Genomic DNA, 22,357 nt, shown 5'->3' with positions numbered 1-22,357 from the left:
CCGTTTCGCGCTCCGCCGCTTCAACGGGTCCTGTGTTACTGTATATAAAAGCATTCCAGAGTTATTACCACATAAAATGACACGTCAGAATTGAAAAATAGGGCTTGGTCACTATCTCCAAAAGTGGCTTAGTCCTTAAGGCTGTGTGCCCACTATGCGTTTTCCAAGCGTAAACGCTTGGGAAACGCTTGGTAATCCGTCCCCCATGGTCCCCAATGACAAGCCGCAATGTCAATGCCCATGCTTCGGATTTTTCTGCAGCATTTATGCTGCGCTCAAAAATCCGCAGCCGCCATTGACTTGCATTGAAACGCATAATATCCGTGTCAGTACATTTGTACACACGGATATTATGCGTTTCTATGTGCGGATGGTACCCAAGTCTGGAGGAGAGGAGACTCTCATCCAGACCTGGATACCATAGAACCTGTAAAAAAAAGAATTTAAAATAAAAAATAAAGTTTATACTCACCTTCTGATGTCCTCCCGGTGTTTTGTCCTCGCCGTCCGGTCTCTTGCAATGCTCGCGCTGTTGTGAAGGACCTGCCATGATGTCACTGAGTCATGTGACCCATCACATGACTCAATGATGTCACCGCAGTTCTTTCACAACAGCGCGAGCCGCCCAACACACCGGACGCGGCGGAGATAACACCGGGAGGACAACGGAAGGTGAGTATAAGCTTTATTTTTTTATTTTTTACCATTCTTATTCTTTTTTTTAACTAACTTGGTCACACTACTATAAATCCATGCCGGTTGCATGGATTTATATAGTGTGAACAAGTTGTCAAGCACTTTTCCAAGTGATGCTAAAATCACTTGGAAAAGTGCTTGATAACCCGCATGCAGAAATGCATGCAAAGACTCTTGACAAACGCTTCTACCTGGCGGGAAAAGCGCATGTAAAAACCGCATGCGTTTTTCCTGCCAGGGAGAAGCGTAAAAAGTATGCAGCATTTCTGCATCGTGGGCACATAGCCTAAGGGTTTAAAAAAAATGTGAAAAACAATCATGTAGTTCAGGGGTTTTTTGCCACCGATATTGACCAATATTGGCATTCTTTCTTTATCAAAATATCTGTTCTCACAGAAAAATTGGATAACCCACATATATGTACTCATCATCTGAGAAAGTGGGGCATTGACTTGCCATTCGTGTATATGCAGGCAATATTATGCTTTAGAATGTAGAACACGTTATCATTGCAAAATGTATATGATGTTTACAGTAAACTGAAATGTAAGAACCACTGGAAAGGAATAGAATCAGTTGTGTTTAGAGATGATGCTTAACAGAGGAAGTTATTGGACAATGTTTATTGAAGGGGAATGATATCCACTGTCAGGTAGCATGTACTACTCCTTATCAAGAGTTCTATCCTGTGTATATCACAAATGTTGCTTCCCAGCACAAAGGTCTTGTCGCACTTCCTATACATAGGTGAGATCTTTCAATCACAGGGTGAAAAATGGGGGAGAATGGAGAGGAGCCATCCATCAGATATTTTTCCTAGATCCTGGTCTTTTACATGGACCCTGGGTTGACTGAATCACACAGCTCCATGAAAAAATGTCTGTGTCTAACTTCAATATGCCTATGACTAACTTTCTAATAAGTTACCTTTAAAGGGAATCTGTCAAAAGGTTTTTGCTCTGTAATCTGAGGACAGCATGAGGTAGGGGTAAAGCACTGAATTCACAGATGTGTCATTTATTAGGCTGAGTACTGTTGTTCACTTACAATGATGGTTTTATCAGTAGGACGTTATCATTGCTGAGATTAGCTGCTGCCTGCCAAGTCGTCCAACCACGCCCCCTCCTCAAATAAGCAACTCACTGTCAATAGACAATGTACACAGAGTGCTATGGTATGGACGGAGTCAGCTTTCTGAGCTCTGCTCTATGCTACATCTAAGAACTCTGATTGTGTCACGACTGCTGCACCCAGCAAACTAAGTGATACATCTTTGGAATCAGGGTCTCTTTTCCTACATTATTCTTCTCTCAGATTTGATAGCAAAAACATGGTGGCAGGTAATTTAAATGATTAAGTGATGTCTGCTCACACCAAAAGAGGCAGCTCACTACATTCACATTTATGAAGTAGGCAGTGTAATAAATATTCTTTCTTTAAATCTACATTCACTTGGCTCTGCCTGAGTAGTCTGAAGGCACAAAGACAAGTGTTTGGCTTTGTACTCCCTGCTCCTGAAGTGGGGTTTCTTTGTACTAGAAAAGCTACCCCAAGTGGTTAACACCATCATTTTTGGTCAGGTCTGCACAATGTGCCATTCTATGTGGTTCCCAAGAAACAGATCAGAGCTATTTGTTTCTGTCTGGTTGCTGCTCACATGTATTTTCCTTGGCAGGGAAAAAAGAGTGACATGTAGTGCAAGAGTATGTCTCTCTAAGTACTAATGGTACAGTGTGTTGCCATCTTTGGGATCCCCATATACAGGCAGAATGGGGCTCCCTGACTCTGGCAAAAAGTAGATGAAGTGGCCATACTGCACATGAATGTGGCTATTTTCATTTAGTTTATGGCAATAAAAAAACATCATTGTTTCATTAACTCAAATTGCCTACAATGGAAAAAGCAGCGGTCTTCCCTTCTAGAGTGCAAAAAGGGGATAGGTGACTCCCATTCTCCTGATGCATTAGAGTGGTGGAAGTGATACTGGAACCTGAGTTTGCAATATCCCTTTAAGATTTATTGCATCCATTGCAATCGGTTTAGTTTTGACATTGTGGCCCTTAGACCAGTAAAGGTTATGTACCTGTTTATGATATTTCAAACTTCTTGGCACTCCAAATACCCCCACACTCAATACTAATAGGCCATCTCACCAATACTTGCTAAGCGTACCCATCATGTTGTCCCTCTACTAAAACTGACATATTGCTGAAAAAGCCATGTATTTCATGCATTGCCTATAAATCCTGAGTTTTCTAGCTTATTGGCACACTACTTGTCAGCCTATAATACAGTCATGGCCGAAAGTGTTGGCACTCTTGAAATCGCTACAGAAAATGAAGAATTTCTCACAGATAATTATTGCAATTACACATGTTTTGTTATATATGTTTATTTTCTTTGTGTGCATTGGAACAATACAAAAAAACTGAGAAAAAAAAGGCAAATTGGACATAATTTCATGCAAAACCCCAAAAATGACAGATGAGACCAAGATAGAGCTTTTTGGTAAAGCAAATCATTCTTCTGTTTACCGAAAACAGAATGAGGCCTACAAAAAAAAGAACACAGTGAATACAGACAAATATGGTGGAGGTTCAAAGATGTTTTGGGGTTGTTTTGATACCTCTGGCACTGGGTGCCTTGACTATGTACAAGGCATCATGAAATCTGAAGACTACTAAAGGATTTTGGGTGGCAATGTAGTACCAAGTGTTAGAAATCTGGGTTTACGTCCAAGGTCATGGGTCTTCTAGCAGGACAATGACCTCAAACATACTTCAAGACGCACCCAGAAATGGATGGAACCAATGCGCTGGAGACTTCTGAAGTTGCCAGCAATGAATACAGATCTAAATGCCATTGAACACTTGTGAAAATATCTTAAAATTGCTGTTGGGAGAAGGCACCCTTCAAATATGAGAGACCTGGAGCAGTTTGCAAAATAAGAGTGGTCCAAAATTCCAGTTGAGAGGTGTTAGGAGCTTGTTAATGGTTATAAGCAGTGATTGATTGCAGTTATTTATTCCAAAGGATGTGCAACCAAATATTAAGTTGAGGGTGCCAACATTTTGTCCTGAACATTTTTTGAGTTTTGTGTCAAATTATTTCCAATTTGCCTTTTTCTCAGTTTTTTTTTGTGTTGTTCCAATGCACACAAAGGAAATAAGCATGTGTATAACAAAACATGTTTAATTGCAATAATTTTCTTTGAGAAATACTTAATTTTCTGGAACAATTGCAAGAGTGCTAGCACTTTCGGCCATGACTATCTAATTCTTGCCCGGTGAGATGAACACTCCCAGTGTGTGATCTATATGTGATTTACTTTATTTCTCTGAAGCTATATCTGTAGGAAATGTGGGAAAAATATACATGTGGCTACTACCCTTCAAGTGCCCATTTTCTGACCTATTTTATTTTTCTTACAATGCTTTTAAGTGAGCTACATTTTATGGCTTTGCTCAATCGGTATTGTTCTTACATTTTGGCCTGATGAAAAATCTAATATGTAAAAATGAAAAGATGGTGATAAATATAGATGTTTATTATATATTATTTCATGTGTCATATATCTGAGTTCTTATTATTTGTGTGCAGGGTGGCCGTCATTTTTTGATGTTGTCAATCCAGAAGCCATAACGCTTACTGATGATTTTTCATTTGGAATGCACAGAGTAGAAACGAGTTGTAGTCAGGTCAGTATCCTTCTATTACATTAGTGCTACTAACTATTGTATTTATCTCATATCAACCTTGAACTACACTGTGTAACACAATTTTTCTTTCCGTCTACTAAGTGGCTTTTACTAATTGCTTATGTTTTAAAAGTTTAGAATATTGCTATTGATGACCCCAAACTTTGCTTTTGTGACACAGACATAGATAATTTAAAATGTTCTTATTTTTAATGAGAAAACAGGCCAATTTGCTTCTTTTAATTCACATTAAGTCAAGAAAAAAGAACAGATGAATCAAAATGTATGTTTTAATACTAAAGTACTACAAAAATTAACACAAGATTAAGAATTGAGTAGTGTTTGGAGATTTACTATTAGACATTAAATCATTTTTATGTAAAAGTCCCCAAAAATACTGTATCATGTTTTCACTATTCGTTCCTTGGTTGCTGCTTTCAGAGTCCAGTATATCTTGGCTAAAGTACTTGCCTTGCTCCTCTTAGTATATTCCCAGGTTCACCTTGACATTTTGAAAATAAGCATCACGGATATGGACTTTGAGAAACATCCTGCCGTCCATTGAACCCCTTCACAGCCTTAGTCTTATCCATACGTCCTGGCTGGGAAGGGTTTCCCGACCTAGGACATATGGATACATGCTGGCTATCATGTGGGTACAGGAGCGGTGCGCAAGCGATTCGCTTCCAGTTGTTCAGCTAACATGAAAGCTGACACCCAACTCTGACTGCTAGGACCAGTGCCTGCACCGCACCTGGCTGTTTAACCCCCTAAATGCTGCAATCGATTTTTAGAAGGCAGGGAGAGGGATGGGGTTCCCTCTCCCCTCCGATTGGCGCCCCCGCCCGATCGTTGCCGTGGTGACCCGAGGTTGTCATGACGACATCAGGGTCACCACGCTACGCTAAGAACTGCTTTATACCAGCGAAGTAAAAAAAAATAATATTATTCCCATAAATACATATTTTTATTTTAAAAAATAAACAAAAAAAGTACATGTTTGGTATCGCTGCATCCGTAATGACCCGTCCTATAAAACGGTCACTCTAGTTAACTCCTTCAGTGAACACTATGAAAAAAAACCTATGCAAAACACTATGCTTTTGTTCATACTACTGAACAAAAAGTGGAATAAAACGAGATCAAAAAGACAAATGTAAATAAAAATAGTATCTCTGAAATCGTCATCTTGTTCCACAAACACAAGCTGCCATACAGCTACATCAGCGGAAAAATTAAAAAGTTATAGATCTCAGAATAAAGTAAAGTAAAACAATTATTTTTTCAATAAAATAGTCTTTATTGTTTAAAAGCGCCAAAACATAATTATATAAATGTGGTATCGCTGTAATTGCACTGACCCGAAGAATAAAGCTGCCTTGTCAATTTTACCAGACGTGGAACGGCATAAAAAAAAACAACAATTCTTGAATTGCTGTTTTTTGTTCATTCTGCCTCCCAAAAATATGAATGGAAAGCGATCAAAAAACGTTATGTGACCAAAAATGGTACCAATAAAAACGTAAACTCGTCCCGCAAAAAACAAGCCCTCACATTATTCATTCAGCAGAAATATGGAAAAATTATAGCTCTCAAATATGCCGATGCAAAACTTTTTTTAAAAAAAAAGCATCTTCTAGTGTGTGACAGCAGCCAAACAAAAAAAAGATATAAATCTGGTATCGCTATAATCACACCTACCTGAAGAATAAAGTCGTCTAATTACTAATACCGCATGAAGTATAGCGTAAAAATAAATAAAATCAATTCTTCACCTGCTGTTGATTTGTTCATCCTGCCTCCCAAAGATCGCAGTAAGGCTCGGCTCACATTTATTCTGCGCTCTACACTGAGAGCTTACACCGGGTTTCTCAACAAAACCTTCAAATTAATCCACAAAAAAAGCAAGAGCCTACTCAGGTCCATCATCTGTTAACGGAAATATAGGGGGCTTCCACATTACTGGTAATACAAAGGCTTTTGAAAAGCGAAATGGCTCCTCACCCCTCAAAAGAAATTCAGCAAATTTTGAGCTCCCAAATCTAAATGCCATCTCCCATCGTAGCCCCACTGTGCCTAAACCATATTTAGCTTCCACATGTTTGGCATTTCTGTAGCGATGAGAGCTTGCCTAATTTACGGGTGTATGTCTTCAGAAGCACGATCTGGGCATAATGTTCAGGCACTACAATGTACGAGCACTACAATGTCCTGGGCACTACAATGTACGGGTACTACAATAGCAGATTTCTAATTTTCAATCCACTACTGCTTGTTTTTGGAAAACACCCATGGAGTCAAATCATCACTACACCTGTAGATAAATTCCCAAAGGGATATAATTTTGAAAATGAGGTCACTTGAGGAGGGTATTCTGCTCTTCTAGCACTTAGAGGCTATGTATATGGAGTCCGCAAACTATTCTAGAAAATCTGTGCTCCGGGAGTCAAATAGCTCCCCCCCCCCCCCCAAGTCTTGCCTTGTGGCTAAACAGTACTGCATAGCCACATATGGGCTATTTCTACGTTCAACAGAAATTGTGTGACAAATTTTAGGGCCATTTTTACCCATTTTCCCATGTGAAAATCTAAAATCTGGGGCTAAAACAAATTTTTGTGGTAGAAATGTAATTATTTTTTCTTCACTGCCCAATGGTATAAAGTTGTATAACACACCTGTGGTGTCTATATGATCACTGAACCCCTAGATCTATTCATTGAGAGGTGTAGTGTGTAAAATGGGGTCACTTGTGGGGGTTTCTGATGTTCTAACACCTCAGGGGCTCTTCCAGTGGGTCATGGCACCTGCAAACCATAGCAGTACAATCGGCACTATAATACGGCGCTCCTTCCCTTCTGAGCTTTGCACTGTGCCTGACAAGTAGTTTCCGATTACATGTAGGGTATTGGCACACTCAGGAGAAATTGCAACAAACTTAGGTCCATGTTATCCTATTAGCGCTTATTAAAACCTTGCATCTAAAACAACATTTTAGTGGTAAAAATGTAATTATTCTTTCTTCACCGCCCAATGGTATACAATTCTGGGAGGCACATGTGGTGTAAACATGATTACTTCACCCCTAGATTAATTCATTTGGGGGTGAAGTTTTTAAAATGACGTCACTTATGGAGGGTTTCTGCTGTTCTGGTACATCGGGTGCTCTGCCAACGTGACATGTCACCCTCAAACCATTCCAGCAAAATCTGAACTCCTTCTGAGCTTTGCACTGTGCCTCAAAAGTAGTTTTCAACCACATATAGGGTATCGGTGTACTCAGGAGAAATTGCACAACAAATTTTGGGGTCCATTTTTTCCTGCTATCCTCTTTAAAATTAAAATTAAAAAAATTTGGGACTAAAACAACATTTTTGTGGGAAAAATATTTTCTTTCATTTTCACAGTTCAACGTTGAAAAAATTCTGTGCTCAGCACACATGTAGATAAATTCCTTGAGGGGTCTAGTTTCCAAAACTGTGTCACTTGTGGGGGGTTTCCACTGTTTAGGCACATCAGGGGCTTTTCAATTGCAACATGGCGTTAGCTCTCGATTCCAGTCAATATTGCATTCAAAAAGTCACATGGTGCTCCTTCCCTTCCGAGCCATGCCATGCGCCCAAACAGTAGTTTTCCCCCACTTACTGGTTATCAGCATACTCAGGAGAAATTACACAACAATATTTTCTCCTGTTACCCTTGTGAAAATAAAACAGTTGGTGCTAAAGTAACATTTTTGTGAAAAAAAAGTAAAATGTTTATTTTTTCTTTTCACATTGCTTTAATTCCTGTGAAGCACCTGAAGGATTAATAAACTTCTTGAATATGGTTTTGAGCACTTTGATGGGTGGAGTTTTTAGAATAGTATCACTTTTGGGTATTTTCTGTCATATAGGCCCCCCAAAGTCACTTCAAATGTGATGTGATCCCTAAAAAAATAGTTTTGTAAATTTTGTTGGAAAAATTAGAAATTGCTGATCAACTTTTAACCCTTCTAACTTCCTAACAAAAAAAAAAAATGACGTTTAAAAAATGATGCAGATGTAAAGTAGACATGTTAAATGTTGTTTATTAACTATTTTGTGTGATATAACTCTCTGGTTTAAGGGCATAACAATTAAAAGATTGAAAATTGCGACATTTTCTCCAAATTTCCGATATCTTCACAAATAAAAGCAAGTCATATCGAACAAATTTTACCACTATCATGAAGTACAATGTGTCACAAGAAAACATTCTCAGAATCACTGGAATTATTACCACATAAAGTGACACTGGTCAGAATTGTAAAATGAATGAGTTAAATAGAACCTAACATGTGCACTAATGCTATTTACGTGCAGATATAGGGGTAATTCAGGTAAACAGCTTTTAAATCCCATGTAGCTGGTTTACTGGAGTAGTGGCTATAGGGAAGAAATTAAGTTTTATTCTCCCTGCAATCACTGGCTTTCAGTAATCAGATCGGTGCAGGGGCTCTTACACTCAATATACAGTTAGTGCAACTGTAATCACTTCCTGATACATTGATTGACAGCCTGCTCTTCAGGGTGAGTGTGCAGTGTAAGCTGTTAATCAAGGTGCAGGGGGAGTGATTACAGGGTGTTCACTGTATAGTGAGAGGTGACTACAGCAGCCACTTGCACTGCCTTGATGCCTTAAAGTAAGTGGCTGCAAGGAGAATATAGCTTTATTTTTTCTTTGTCAGCTGCATAGAATTGAAAGCTAATTACTTGCAGATCACCCCTGTACTTGCAGGCAAATTGTGTTTCTGGACTTGACAGGTTCACCTTAACAGCTACTTAGTTCCAATAAGTAACTTCTAGTCTGTAAATAATTTTTCATTATGGAGTCAGGTAATTCATATTGATAGCATCTTCCATGTAAGTGTCAAATCATTGGGATTCAATTCTGACCAGTGGCTCTTGTAACAATCTAGTAAATAGAATAAGTCTCACATGGCTGGTCAATACGGACTTTTCTGTATCTTTATATGAACATTCATCTCTCTGACTGTACTTTTGGAGCAGGAGTTAATCACAATGATACAAACATATTCGTTGGAAAATTCTTTAAAGCTTCAACTAAATGGTTTTATACATCTGTAAGTGTATGTTAGAAAGTGTTAATACCACTGTTTCCTCTAAGCTCTGATCTCTGTAAATGATAGTTAAAATTTCAAAACTTCCCAGACAGGTAAAGTTGTTATTGGGCTCATATGGTGTATTAACTATTTCCTTTCCAGAGCAAACAGGTTAGCGATAACAGTGGTCAGCACATCAAGTTTTAACGCTTTGTAGTATACATTTATCTGTTATGTTATAGGTTAAGTGTAGGATTCTGAAAGCATGTACTGTAGCTGCAGGACCATCCTAGTCAGTTGCTACTAGAATTAGCCAACTGTTATTCAATTGCCTAATGCCTTTGTGACAAATTTTTAAAAACCATATTAAAGGAACCTTTCAGCTGATTCATATTGCTCAAACCAAGAGAAAACATACTGTGAAAAGCTGGCTGTGGACTATGTGTCTCAGAGGACTAGTATGAGGCAAGTCTCTTGCCATTTTACCCTGCCCTGCTTCCCTTGATTGACAGGTCACTCACAGGGTTTCTGAGTAAAACGTACATGGCTGAAATAACTCACTCAGAGTTTGATTCTTGTTGCCTCTGCTGGGATGGGAGGAATCATCAGCAAAGTTGAATATCTTTTTTTGTCCCACTGCCACTCTGCAGGGAAATCTGCAGCAAGATCTGTAAGATGTTATGTGGTCTGCCACTGCAAACTTTCTTGCAGATACTTGTAAATTTGCTCCAGAATGTATCCATATGAAATCTGCAATGTGTGACCTTCTAATATTCTGTAAAATACATATCTTTTTATACAGAACTCCTTTAAATGAAATCTATTTGTCAGATAACTCGTACCCTCAAATTGCATCGATGGGCATGCAGGTCTTTGAAAGATAAATTCATTGACACCCTTATATCTTCTATCTGTTGCTTCATTCCCAAAAATTCAGCATTTTAATATGCAAATGAGGCATTAGGTGCTTTGGACATAACAGAGCACTTCCGGAACATCTGCCTCCCAGGGTTGTTTCCCTAGAACTAGCCTCTATAGCTTGATTGATTGCTCACTGTCTGTGTGATGTCACGCACACCAGGTAAGGGGTCCATCAATGCCTCTCACTGCTACCCTTGCAGTTTCAACGATCACATCACCTTCACAGTGCTGCAGCCAATACCTAAGCACAGCGGCTCTACCAATGTAAATGGCACAAGCCGCAGAGCTCAATGTTTGGCTGCAGCACTGTCAATGCGTGTGATATCACCGAAGTGAGTTCTTGAACCTTAATATTGTATTTAACACTTAGTGTTCAACAATATTCTTAGTAGCATTCAGTTGTTTTGCTAGCCATAAACTTATAAATCAATAAAATACGCATTATTAATAGTGATGAGCGAGTATGTTCCTGTTAACCCTTTCGGCGAGTATGCTCGGGCGAATACCGAGTATCTTCAGTGTACTCGGTGATATGTTTGAATCACTCCCGTGTGCATGATTTGCAACTGTTTGACAGCTTTAATACATGTGAGGAATGCTTAAGAAACAAGCATTCCTCACATGTATTAAAGCTGTCAAACAGTTGCAAATCATGCACACGGGAGTGATTCAAACATATCACCGAGTACGCTGAAGGTACTCGTCCGAGCATACTCGCCGAAAGGGTTAACCGAACATACTCGCTCATTTAATTATTAATTATTTTATTTTGGTGTAGTACACTGGAGGATACGTGGTGGCTATAGACAGAAAACTGGATTTTCCATAGAGAAGAAATCAATATACTGTAGAATCAGATATGGAATATTATATATTTTATGTCTAGTAATAGCTGTTCATTCATTTTTAAAGAATTAACTTTTAACATTTTCTTACTGTAGTGCGGTGCTCATCTCGGTCATATATTTGATGATGGTCCACGCCCAACTGGTAAAAGATACTGCATAAACTCCGCATCATTGAACTTCATACCAGAAGAGTCAGCTGGCGCTGAGGGAAGTAGTTCCTTAGAATTACCTGGAAAGACTGAATTGTAAAAAGTGTACTTATCAGTGTAGGGTTTCACAGGCATTTTCTGGACTGACCATTTTCTGAATAATTTTCCAGAATATCATACTCACTGTAAATTCACTAGTTCCAGTTATGTTTTATGCTTCTCCAAACAATGTGTCTTACAACTTTTATCAACTTTCAAGGCGCATCTGTTACCCGGTGTGCAAATCCACCAGAAATGTAGTCTAGTCCGATATTAGAGTGGTGTAACTTTTCATGAATTTGATGGACAGTCGTAGCCCCATGCCGTCCCGACCATACTACGCCCACACTGGTGTAGCTGTCCAGGACTAGGTTGAAATTGCCAAAAGTAGCAATATTTTTGCACAACTTACAAGTTATGCAAAAATATTGCAATTTATTAAAATGTTTTATGCCATAGTGTTTTGGTGTATTATACAATTTCACAGTACAAAATGTACATTTTAATAGACAATGAAATACCAAAGAAATAGTGGAAGGATGGAAATGAAAGCTGAACTATTGGCAGGGTTAGAACCCTAATATTTATTTCTATAGCATATACAAAAATGAAACACAAGCTGTAAGATTTAAGAATTCTGTGCGAACTTTGCAGGGTGTCATTATAGTTTTAGTTTACAACTATGAAGTAATGAAGTGCCCTATGCTGTCATCAGTATGTCAGTAGACATACAATATTTTATTTCTTAATTACAATATTATATTAACTTTGTCATTAAGTTAAAGCTTCACTGTTATATATATTTTTTCATGAATCAGTAGTTCAAATAAATACCTGAGAAATATATTTTTAGGAGAAAGTAACAAATTCCTTATCTACCGAGGCCCTGTAGTTGCCTTATCCTTATTTGCAGACTCTGTGAAAATGTTTAAAAACCTAGAATAATATAGTTAATTGTAGACAACTGCAGATTCTCTCTGTCTCTCTCTGTGTCTCTTTGTATTTCTGTGAAAGCATGAGACTATATTGGGAGACATCTCATTGACACAGCATGCTGCTCAGCAGAAATAAGGACCTCAGAAAAAAAGGGTAAACATTATACCATTTTGTGCCTGCACAAAAAGCATGCAAAAGGAAAATCTCTGTCTGCACTATATCTAATATATATCTATGTTTTTTGTATAATGTAAGGTCTACCTTATTTTGAAAGAAACACAGTTTAACTAGCGTCTCTACAAAGTCAGCGGTAAGACTACTTGTTTAAGTATAAATACACAAACACATTTCTATATTAATGTGTAATCTGTTGAGTTGCTCAGAACAGGACAGCATGTGAATAAAGGTTAATGGAAATTGTAATTTTATATGAGACATTTCTTACAGGCTTTCAATGTACAGTTACAAAATAGTAACAGTATGATATGCTTTTGCAATTATATATTTCTTAGAATTGTAAAAATAAAGTTTGAACCTTCACCATCATTTGTATATACCTTATATGTAGAATTAAAATGTATTGACGACAGTGTCATATTGGAAGTCTACTGTGTGGCCAATTCACTGCTAGCTAAAGACATGTAAAAGCACCTCTGGCACAGCTTCTAACAAAATTAATATTGGACATATTAATATCCATATATCCCTATAGATGTTAAATAGTTGGGAGACCATCAAAATTGAATGTTTTTTACTATCTTTAGCAGTCATCAGATTTTACAATACAAATGTTATTCATTATTAAATAGATCTCATAGACCTGATGAATCTATTGAATTTACTTTGAAAATCAGTTTTTTGTCCTAATATTAAAATGAGCTCTAGCTGGTGAAAGACTTTACAAAATCTGGACCAAAATGCATTGTGTGAACTTGGGGGTGCCAAATCCAACATAAGGTGGCTATATCCAACGGTCCAAACATTTTGATATAATATAGCAGGCACTCTAGATGTAATTTATAATGACACTTCCATGTAATCTGGAAATATATGATACTACTGTACATCTCATACCTGACACCCTTTCCTTTAATAGGAAATCTCTATTAAGAATTCTTTGCTTTGCCGAAATCCATGACTCTCCCTTCATTCCCACAGTGGATAGCTAAAATTGGATTATATTTTATTTTGTCTGTTTTTTCCCCTCTCCGCAAAAAGATGTGTAAAATGTGATTTTTTTTGGGGAAGGTAGCTATATGATGCTGTGGTCAATACCTCCTGTTGCATCTGAGTAGACCCACCTACCATAATATGATTGTGAAGTGCCATTGGGTTGTTATGGCAGCTGTGGGGTAAATGAAGGCCCTAGTGTCTTCTACATGAGTGCTCCTATTTAACCAAGAAATATTGCAGCGTTTAATACTGTAGAGGCCCATGAAATAAAATTAACATGTTATTCACACCACACAGTGAGCACAGTTAAAACAAAACGCAAAAATCAATGGCTATTTCAGTACTGAAATAAAAAAATGTTATGGCTCTTGAAAGGCGGGAAAAAAGTGAAAAATGGCCTGGTTTTTAGGCTTAATACACCGTATTTGTTTACATATTTTGGCCGTGTGACAATGAGTCTTTACGCTTTGCTACATGCAATATTATGTTTGTAATCCAATGTAACAGCTGTCATACTTTCAAATGTATACTATTCTTTACTTTTATGATATCCTTCTTATTCCTTTTTTTACTAAGAATAGATTTTTATATACATACTTACCAAGTGACCGGGTAACCCACCTGATAAAAATTAGAAGTAAACTTAGATGAAATATAAAATGTACATTTTATTTAACAAAAGAAATAAAAAAACCCCAATAAAACAGGTTTTAGGTTTTAACAATGAGAAGACTATAGAAGCCTTGTAACTTGTAATAATAGCGTGACAGGTGTGTCAAGGTAAGTTTAGATTTATCTCATTATTTAAACAATAAATTATCACTATCAATAGATCATCTTACAATTGATATATCTTTTAGTTGCACTATAGCGATAGGATATATAAATATTATCAATCGTCATATAACCATCATGTAATATGGTTTAAAACTCTATACACTAATATGAGGAAACTGCATAAGGACTACATAAGATCATCAGTGTAGCCAAGCAGCATCTAATAATGGTTTATAATTACAATTACAGAGCCAGGCACACAAGAGGTAATAAAACCTATGATTCAAAAAGTGCTGTTGTGCAAGATATACCAACTAGTTGGATTGTGTATGATATAAAGACAGAAAGCATGGGGCAGGAAGCAGGAGCCATCTTAGCCATTTACAGAGCGTGCTGCTAACACAAGGGTGATTGTCATGCCATTTCTTTTGAGCCAACCACACTTCAAACTTGAGATACTCACATACTAGTGCTTGTTATGGTGAGCAAACAGCATATTACCGTATATTATTTATATGTTTACATGGAGTTGCAATGCTAGTGTGACTGTCTTTTCAGTCCAAATGCACATAAGCACTTTATAGTAAAGTGTTCTGACTATTCCATGCTGTCAGAAGATGTCCTTACCAGTCATGAAATAAAACACCCTACATCATAAACTGTAAGGCTCACCTTGTGAGGTGTGATCTGCTAACCCTTGGGTCCAGGGGGAGGACACTCAGACTTCGGCAGTTGACACTAATTCCCAGAAGGTACGTGGAATCTCAGGAGCTGTCAAACAGATGGAGTGGAACCCAGCAGGGATGGCTGCAAGTTGAAAACACAGCAAGTACAGGTAAATGAGCCACCAAACATGGAACACTAGAGTCTCAATCCTAAGATGTAGGTGTGTGTCCTAATGGGCCTTAAAGGGAATCTGTCACCCCCTTGGACGTACCTAAGCTATTAATATGGGCATACAGGTTCTAGAATACTTAAAATAGTCATACATGTATGCCTCATATCCACGGTCCTGTTCTTCACAAATCATCTTTTAATCCTGCATTCTTCCAGGTTCTGGGGCATGTGGTTCTTTGAAAGGGAACTCTGCCTCCGGTCTTTATTTACGTTCCTGTCGCCTCCCATCAGCGTCACAGGGCCCTGTGACGTCTAGTGGTTGTCCCGCACCTGCGCCCTGCAATTGTGATACTCCACGTTACTTTTTCTCCTTTCTATACCGGCACCTGCGCAGAAGAAACAAGAAGCCAATGCAGATAGAAGGGAGGAAAAGTAACGTGAAATATCACAATTGCAGTGTGCAGGCACAAGACAACCACTAGACGTCACAGAGCCCTGTGACGCTGATGGGAGGTGACAGGCACGCAAATGAAGACCTGAGGCCGAGTTTCCTTTCAGGCACCACACGCCCCAGAGCCTGGAAGAACGCAGGATTAAAAGATGATTTCTGAAGAACAGGACTGCAGATATGAGGCATACAAGTATGATTATTTTAAGTATTCTAGAAACTGTATGCCCATATTAATAGCTTAGGTACATCCAAGGGGTGACAGATTCCCTTTAAATAGGATTAGGGAGATGACTTCATTGATCCATGCTGGGCAACCTGCAAAACCCAACATGGAGCACAGAGGGCAGGTGACCAAAGTGAAGGAAGCAGAGCCCGGGATACATGGGGGAGATGTGTAACATAAACGTCTTTCAGCCTAGAAGGAAGAACTATAGAAAAAGATGTAGAGGTGGACAGAAAATAAAATGTTAAGGAAACAGCAACTCCAGGAATAAACACCTGCGTTTAAAAAAGACAAAAAAAACCTTTAACCTTTTCAATTACACACTGGACCTCCTGGAGAAAAAGGTACTTTAAAAAGGCCTCTCCTGTCCAACTGGTTCTTTTTTTCAACCCTACATACTATAAGGCCTCATTCAAACAATCTTTTTTCACATAAAAAAGAAGGGCGAGACATTTTCACTAAGTGGAACACGTCTTCACAATACCCTTCATACAATGGTCTTTTATCCTTGAGAGCATACTGTTCATCTTAGAACGTAACTTTTTCTCCTTTCTGAATACCTTTAATAGGATATGGAGATGAAAATTTGCCCCAAGTTTCACAAATGTATTTGTAGGATTACCTGGTGAACAATTAATCTACAATAATGAATACTTTTACTTTTATTCAGTGTGTGTGTCATCTACAAAAGGTTTACTGATGACATATTCATCATATAGAAAGGGAAGGCAGGAAATAGGCTTGAAGAGTTTATAAGTTACACCAATGACAATTCCTGGGGCCTCCATTTTATGCACAACTCCGATTTGTTAAACAGATACTGTAGTGTCCCATACTACAGCCCAAATCTTCTTTCCGGAACATATTTTTTGCTATCGAAAGATTTAAAGTATTTAGATTATAAAGCTTCCACTGTGAACAATGGCTCCTGAATGTGTCAGATGGACAATTCAAGCTTATTTGTTGAAACAAAATAGCACAGGCCAAAGACTTGTTATGGAAATCTCAAGTTAATGTAGCAAACAAGTGCATATAAAATATAACTTTTATTAATAATATATAAAAACTTGTATGTTGCTAGATGCCCATATGGTGTATAAACACACCGTGAATAGAAAGGTGCTACAACCAAAAACCTGAAAAAATATATCAGATAAAAAGTATCTATAATGAGGGCTAAACAGAATTTAAAGCCCTGTCAGGTCAAGCATAGGTAAGGATCAAAAAGGTACTAAACTATGAAGTCCAGAGAGAGCCTTACATAGAAGCAATAATAAACTAGAGTACACATCACCAATAACAACGTATAATAATACGTGGAGTAACTAATCACCTTTAATATAGGGGGGACATACATGAAAAGACCCCGGGTGAGATGTTTCCATTTTCTATGAGGATATAATGCCTGGATGGTAATAGAAGGCTCCTCATAGATTTGTTTGTATACACATACCTACCATTTGATAATGGCTTGTTATGTTTATGGGTATATGCATATATAGGTACGATCACGGAGTTTATTATTATACGTTGTTATTGGTGATGTGTACTCTAGTTTATTATTGCTTCTATGTAAGGCTCTCTCTGGACTTCATAGTTTAGCACATTTTTGATCCTTACCTATGCTTGACCTGACAGGGCTTTAAATTCTGTTTAGCCCTCATTATAGATACTTTTTATCTGATATATTTTTTCAGGTTTTTGGTTGTAGCACCTTTCTATTCACGGTGTGTTTATACACCATATGGGCATCTAGCAACATACAAGTTTTTATATATTATTAATAAAAGTTATATTTTATATGCACTTGTTTGCTACATTAACTTATTTGTTGAAACTTCACCTCTACTGCTGACTACCAATAACAAAGCAAGATCCTACTGTATGTAAACTGTTCCCTGCTAAAGGATATCCTGAATCCCTTATCACCAATTCTAGAAACAGGGCATGGGTGTTGCTTCAACTGGAATGTTTGACACCAGCAGCTACTACATCAAACTCATCAAAAAGGTTTTTCTTTTAATTTCATCACCACCTTTTCTGTTAGCCACCAAACCAAACAGATTCTGATGAAGTAGTGTCTGATTTATACTTAAGCATAATCTATACCAAAGAAACAAAAACCCTAGGAAAACAATCTGGGCCTCCAGCCGCTCTGTGACGCTCAGAAACCTTTTAGCACCTAGCAGATTAAAACAAAAAGCATGAAGTATGTTGCTGTGTTCCCCAATATAGTGGGTTGCTTTCGGGTGTAATCATTATATTAAATGTATATGTTGTTCTTCTATCACTCACAGGAGAAAATAATTCCATTACTGTGCCACTAAAGAATAATAAATAAAAATAGAAAGTACACATATTTGGTACTGCTGTGTCTAGAACGACCTGCCCCATAAAAATGTCGCACTAGTTAACCCCTCCAGTGAACACCATAAAAAAAATAGAAATAATAACGGGACAAAGAACTATGCTTTTTCATCATGCCGCCGAACAAAAAGTGGAAAAAAACTTGATCAAAAAGATGAATATAAATAAAAATGTTATAGCTAAAAACATCATCTTGTCCCACAAAAAAAAAAAACAAGCTGCCATACAGCTCCATCAGTGGAAAAATAAAAAAGTTATAGCTCATTATAATTTTTATTTTCACAGTTCAAAGTTTTAAAATTCTGTGAATCACCTGTGGGTTCAAGGTGGATTTTTTCTTGTCACCCTTGTGAAAATGCGCCTTTGGGGCTAAAAGAACATTTTTGTGGGAAAAATATAACTTTTTATTTTCACAGCTCTACGGTATAAACTTCTGTGAAGCACCTGGGGATTCAAGGTGCTCATCACACATCTAGATAAATTCCCTGAGGGGTCTCCTAACGTGACATGGCATCTGCCCTTGATTCCAGCTATTTTTGAGTTCAAAAAGTCAAACGATGTCCGATTCTGATCCCTGCTGTGCACGCAAACAGTAATTTTCACCCACATATGGGGTATTGTCCAGAGAAATTGCAAAACAAATTTTCTCCTGTTACCCTTGTAAAAATAAAAAAAACTGGGGCTAAAATAATTTTTTTGTGAAAAAAGTAAAATGTTCATTTTTTCCTTCCATATTGCATTAATTCCTGTGAAGCACCTGAATGGTTAATAAACTTCTTAAATGTGGTTTTGAGGACTTTGAGGGGTGCCGTTTTTAGAATGGTGTCACTTTGGGTATTTTCTGTCATATAGGCCCCCAAAGTCACTTCAAATGTGATGTGGACCCTAAAACAATTTCGTAAATTCTGTTGTAAAAATTAGAAATTGCTGATCAACTTTTAACCCTTCTAACTTCATAACCTAAGAAAAATATGTTTAAAAAATGATTAAACACAAAATGATGCAGATGTAAAGTAGACATGTGGTAAATATTATTTATTAACTATTTTGTGTGATATAACGCTCTGGTTTAAAGGCTTAAGAAATAAAGAATTTTCCACATTTTTGCCAAATTTCCGATATTTTCACAAAAAAAACACTAGTCATATCAAACAAATGTTACCACTATCATGAAGTACCATATGTCACGAGAAAACCTCTCAGAATCAGTGAGATCCTTTGAGCGTCACAGAGTTATTACGACATAAAGTGACACTGGTAATAAAATTTGGCCTGGTCATGAAGGTGAAAACAGGCTGTGAATGAAGCCATATGCATTAGGTAGGAGGAAACGGCAAAAAAAAGTCTTAAATGTTTTTTGTATTTTTTATGCTAATTGCATGGGATATATTGTGTTATATGTCACATGTATTATGTGGGAGCCAAATATGTAGATGGTGCTGGACATGAGAAGGGGTTGCATACCAAATACAGATATCAGTTACAGTAAATGACTAACAATGATAGACTGGTACAGAGGGAAGAGGACCATGCCCTTGCGGGCTTACATTCTACAGGATGGGGAAGGAGTTTTTTATGGACACAAATGTATTTTTTTTTTATTTGTTCATACAGGAGACTTAGTAATTTATCTTTTAACATATAATGTATTACAGTGCGCATTTAAAGGGAATCTGTCACTACATTTGACCTGTCTAAACTATTAATATGGGCATACAGGTTATAGACTGCTGAGAAAAGTCATACCTCATATCAGAGGTATGACTTGTTGTGGATAAATCATATTTTATCACTTTATATAAATGACCTCCAGGATTTGTCTGGAAGATAACTCTGCCTCCAGAGATTATTTTACATAATGGGTAATGGCCGCTCTCTGATCTCCTGATCTCACTGCAAAGCTGTGTGCGATTATAACTGACACATCTGCAGGTTTTTCTCAGTTTCAGCTTCCATTTCACAGACAGACAGGGCTGCAATATTGTTGCAATACAGCAGAGCTCAGAGAGCTGCAAAAATGTGTTTGCAAGAAGACAAATTTCATTTCTCCTGTTCTGTGTTAGTTACTTGTCTCACACTGGTAACTCCCCTTTTTATTTATAATAAGCTCTGGAGGCTGAGTTACCTTCCAGGTAACATCCTCCCATAGCCTGGAAGAGGTTGTTTAATTGTAAGAAAAGCATGGATTTCTCTGGAATAAGACATCAGATAGCAGATATCAAGGTGTCATTTTATTCAGCTTCCTATGACCTGCATGTCCATATAGACAACTTAGGAGGGCTGATCCTACTGACAGATTCCTTTTAAGTAAAAAAATTGCACAACACAACAGGTCTCTACATTTGACAAGCCTTGTGACTTTTCTTAGGCGACTGGCATCCATATTCAACTGTTGCCACTCAGATTGCAGGCATGCCCCTCCTTTTGTTTACATCACTGAAAGTATTCATTTTCTGTTGCATTGCGCAGATTGCAGTGGCACAGCTATTGGCATGCATTTACGATACAAATCCATAACGGCTTGTGTCAAGGATAACAGCCGGGAAAGGGGGGTCACTGAGATCCCACCACTGTTACCACTTTGTCACAAATGACACCAGAGAGATCATGCAGATCCCACCATTGTCACCAGTTTGTCAGGGGAATGCAACTCTGCTGCCTCCAATCATCAGGACGATTATACAATTGACTGATGAGGAATGGACGCGGAAGCGGCTGCTTCCACTACTAGACCGATTATTGGGGGAACTCACACTGAGCGTATTGTATATACACCTCTAATTCCAACACATGGAATATATACATATACCCCGGTATGGTCACTGCCTGCTCCACAATAAAGGAACCACTACTAGCTGCCACCACCAATAATTTATACAGGCCGATTGGACACAGGTAGCATATGCCTTCAGGGATGCAGTTTACAGAGGAAGAATCATAGAATGGTAGAGTTGGAGGGGACCTCCTGGGTCATCTGGTCCAACCCCCTGCTCAAAGCAGGATTCACTAAATCATCTCAGACAGATGTCTGTCCAGCCTCTGTTTGAAGACGTCCATTGAAGGGGAACTCACCACCTCTCGTGGCAGCCTGTTCCACTCATTGATCACCCTAACTGTCAAAAAGTTTTTTCTAATATCTAATCTGTGTCTCCTCCCATTCAGTTTCATCCCATTGCTTCTAGTCTTTCCTTGTGCAAATGAGAATAAAGATGATCCTTCTTCAAAGTGACAGCCCTTGAGATATTTGTAGACATCTATTAAGTCTCCTCTCAGTCTTCTTTTTTGCAAGCTAAACATTCCCAAATCCTGTAACCGTTCCTCATAGGACATGGTTTGCAGACCGGTCACCATTCTGGTCGCTCTTCTCTGAACTTGCTCCAGTTTGTCGATGTCTTTTTTTAAATGTGGTGCCCAAAACTGGACGCAGTATTCCAGATGAGGTCTGACCAAACAGGAGTAAAGTGCGATAATGACTTCACGTGATCTAGACTGTATGCTTATGTTAATACATCCCAGAATTGTATTTGCCTTTTTTGCTGCTGCATCACACTGTTGACTCATGTTCAGTCTATGATCTATTAGTATACCTAAGTCTTTTTCACATGTACTGTTGCTTAGCTCTATTCCTCCCATTCTGTATATGTTTTTTTCATTTTTATTGCCCAGATGTAGCACTTTGCATTTTTCCCTGTTAAAAACCATTCTGTTAGTTACTGCCCACTGCTCCAGTTTATTTAGGTCTTTTTGAATCATCTCTCTCTCTTCTCTAGTGTTAGCTATCCCTCCTAGCTTTGTGTCATTAGCAAATTTAATCAGTTTACCCTCAATTCGTTCATCTAAATCATTGATAAAGATGTTGAACAGTACAGGTCCCAGGACAGAGCCCTGTGGTACCCCACTTGAGACATTCACCCAACTGGATGTGAAGCTATTTACGACCACTCTTTGAGTCCGATCACTAAGCCAGTTATGAATCCACCTAACAGTTGCCTTGTCCATTCCATACTTGGTCATTTTTTCAATAAGGATGGTGTGAGATACTTTGTCAAATGCTTTGCTAAAGTCAAGATATACTATATTTACAGCATTTCCCTGATCCACCCAGTCAGTGATTCTGTCATAGAAGGAAATTAAGTTAGTCTGACATGATTTGTTAGTTACA

At 38.0% G+C, this 22,357-nt stretch overlaps 1 protein-coding gene across 3 annotated transcripts in view; it reads left to right on the top strand.

The window, feature by feature from the left end:
- Positions 1 to 12,913, top strand: part of MSRB3 (methionine sulfoxide reductase B3) — a 238,147-nt gene extending 225,234 nt beyond the window's left edge. For all 3 annotated transcript variants that reach the window (XM_073651711.1, XM_073651712.1, XM_073651713.1), the window contains 2 exons: positions 4,297 to 4,394; positions 11,337 to 12,913. In XM_073651711.1, the coding sequence (XP_073507812.1) occupies positions 4,297 to 4,394; positions 11,337 to 11,492 (254 nt within the window). In that variant the 3' untranslated portion in view covers positions 11,493 to 12,913. The remainder of the gene's footprint in view (positions 1 to 4,296; positions 4,395 to 11,336) is intronic.
- The last annotated feature ends 9,444 nt before the right edge of the window (positions 12,914 to 22,357 follow it).

Source organism: Phyllobates terribilis, unplaced genomic scaffold (assembly GCF_046119375.1).
Source record: "Phyllobates terribilis strain yellow unplaced genomic scaffold, ASM4611937v1 Scaffold_11__3_contigs__length_659146591, whole genome shotgun sequence".
Taxonomy (NCBI): Eukaryota; Metazoa; Chordata; class Amphibia; order Anura; family Dendrobatidae; genus Phyllobates; species Phyllobates terribilis.
Note: the sequence above shows the minus strand (reverse complement) of the source record. Positions and strands in the feature narration are given on the sequence as shown.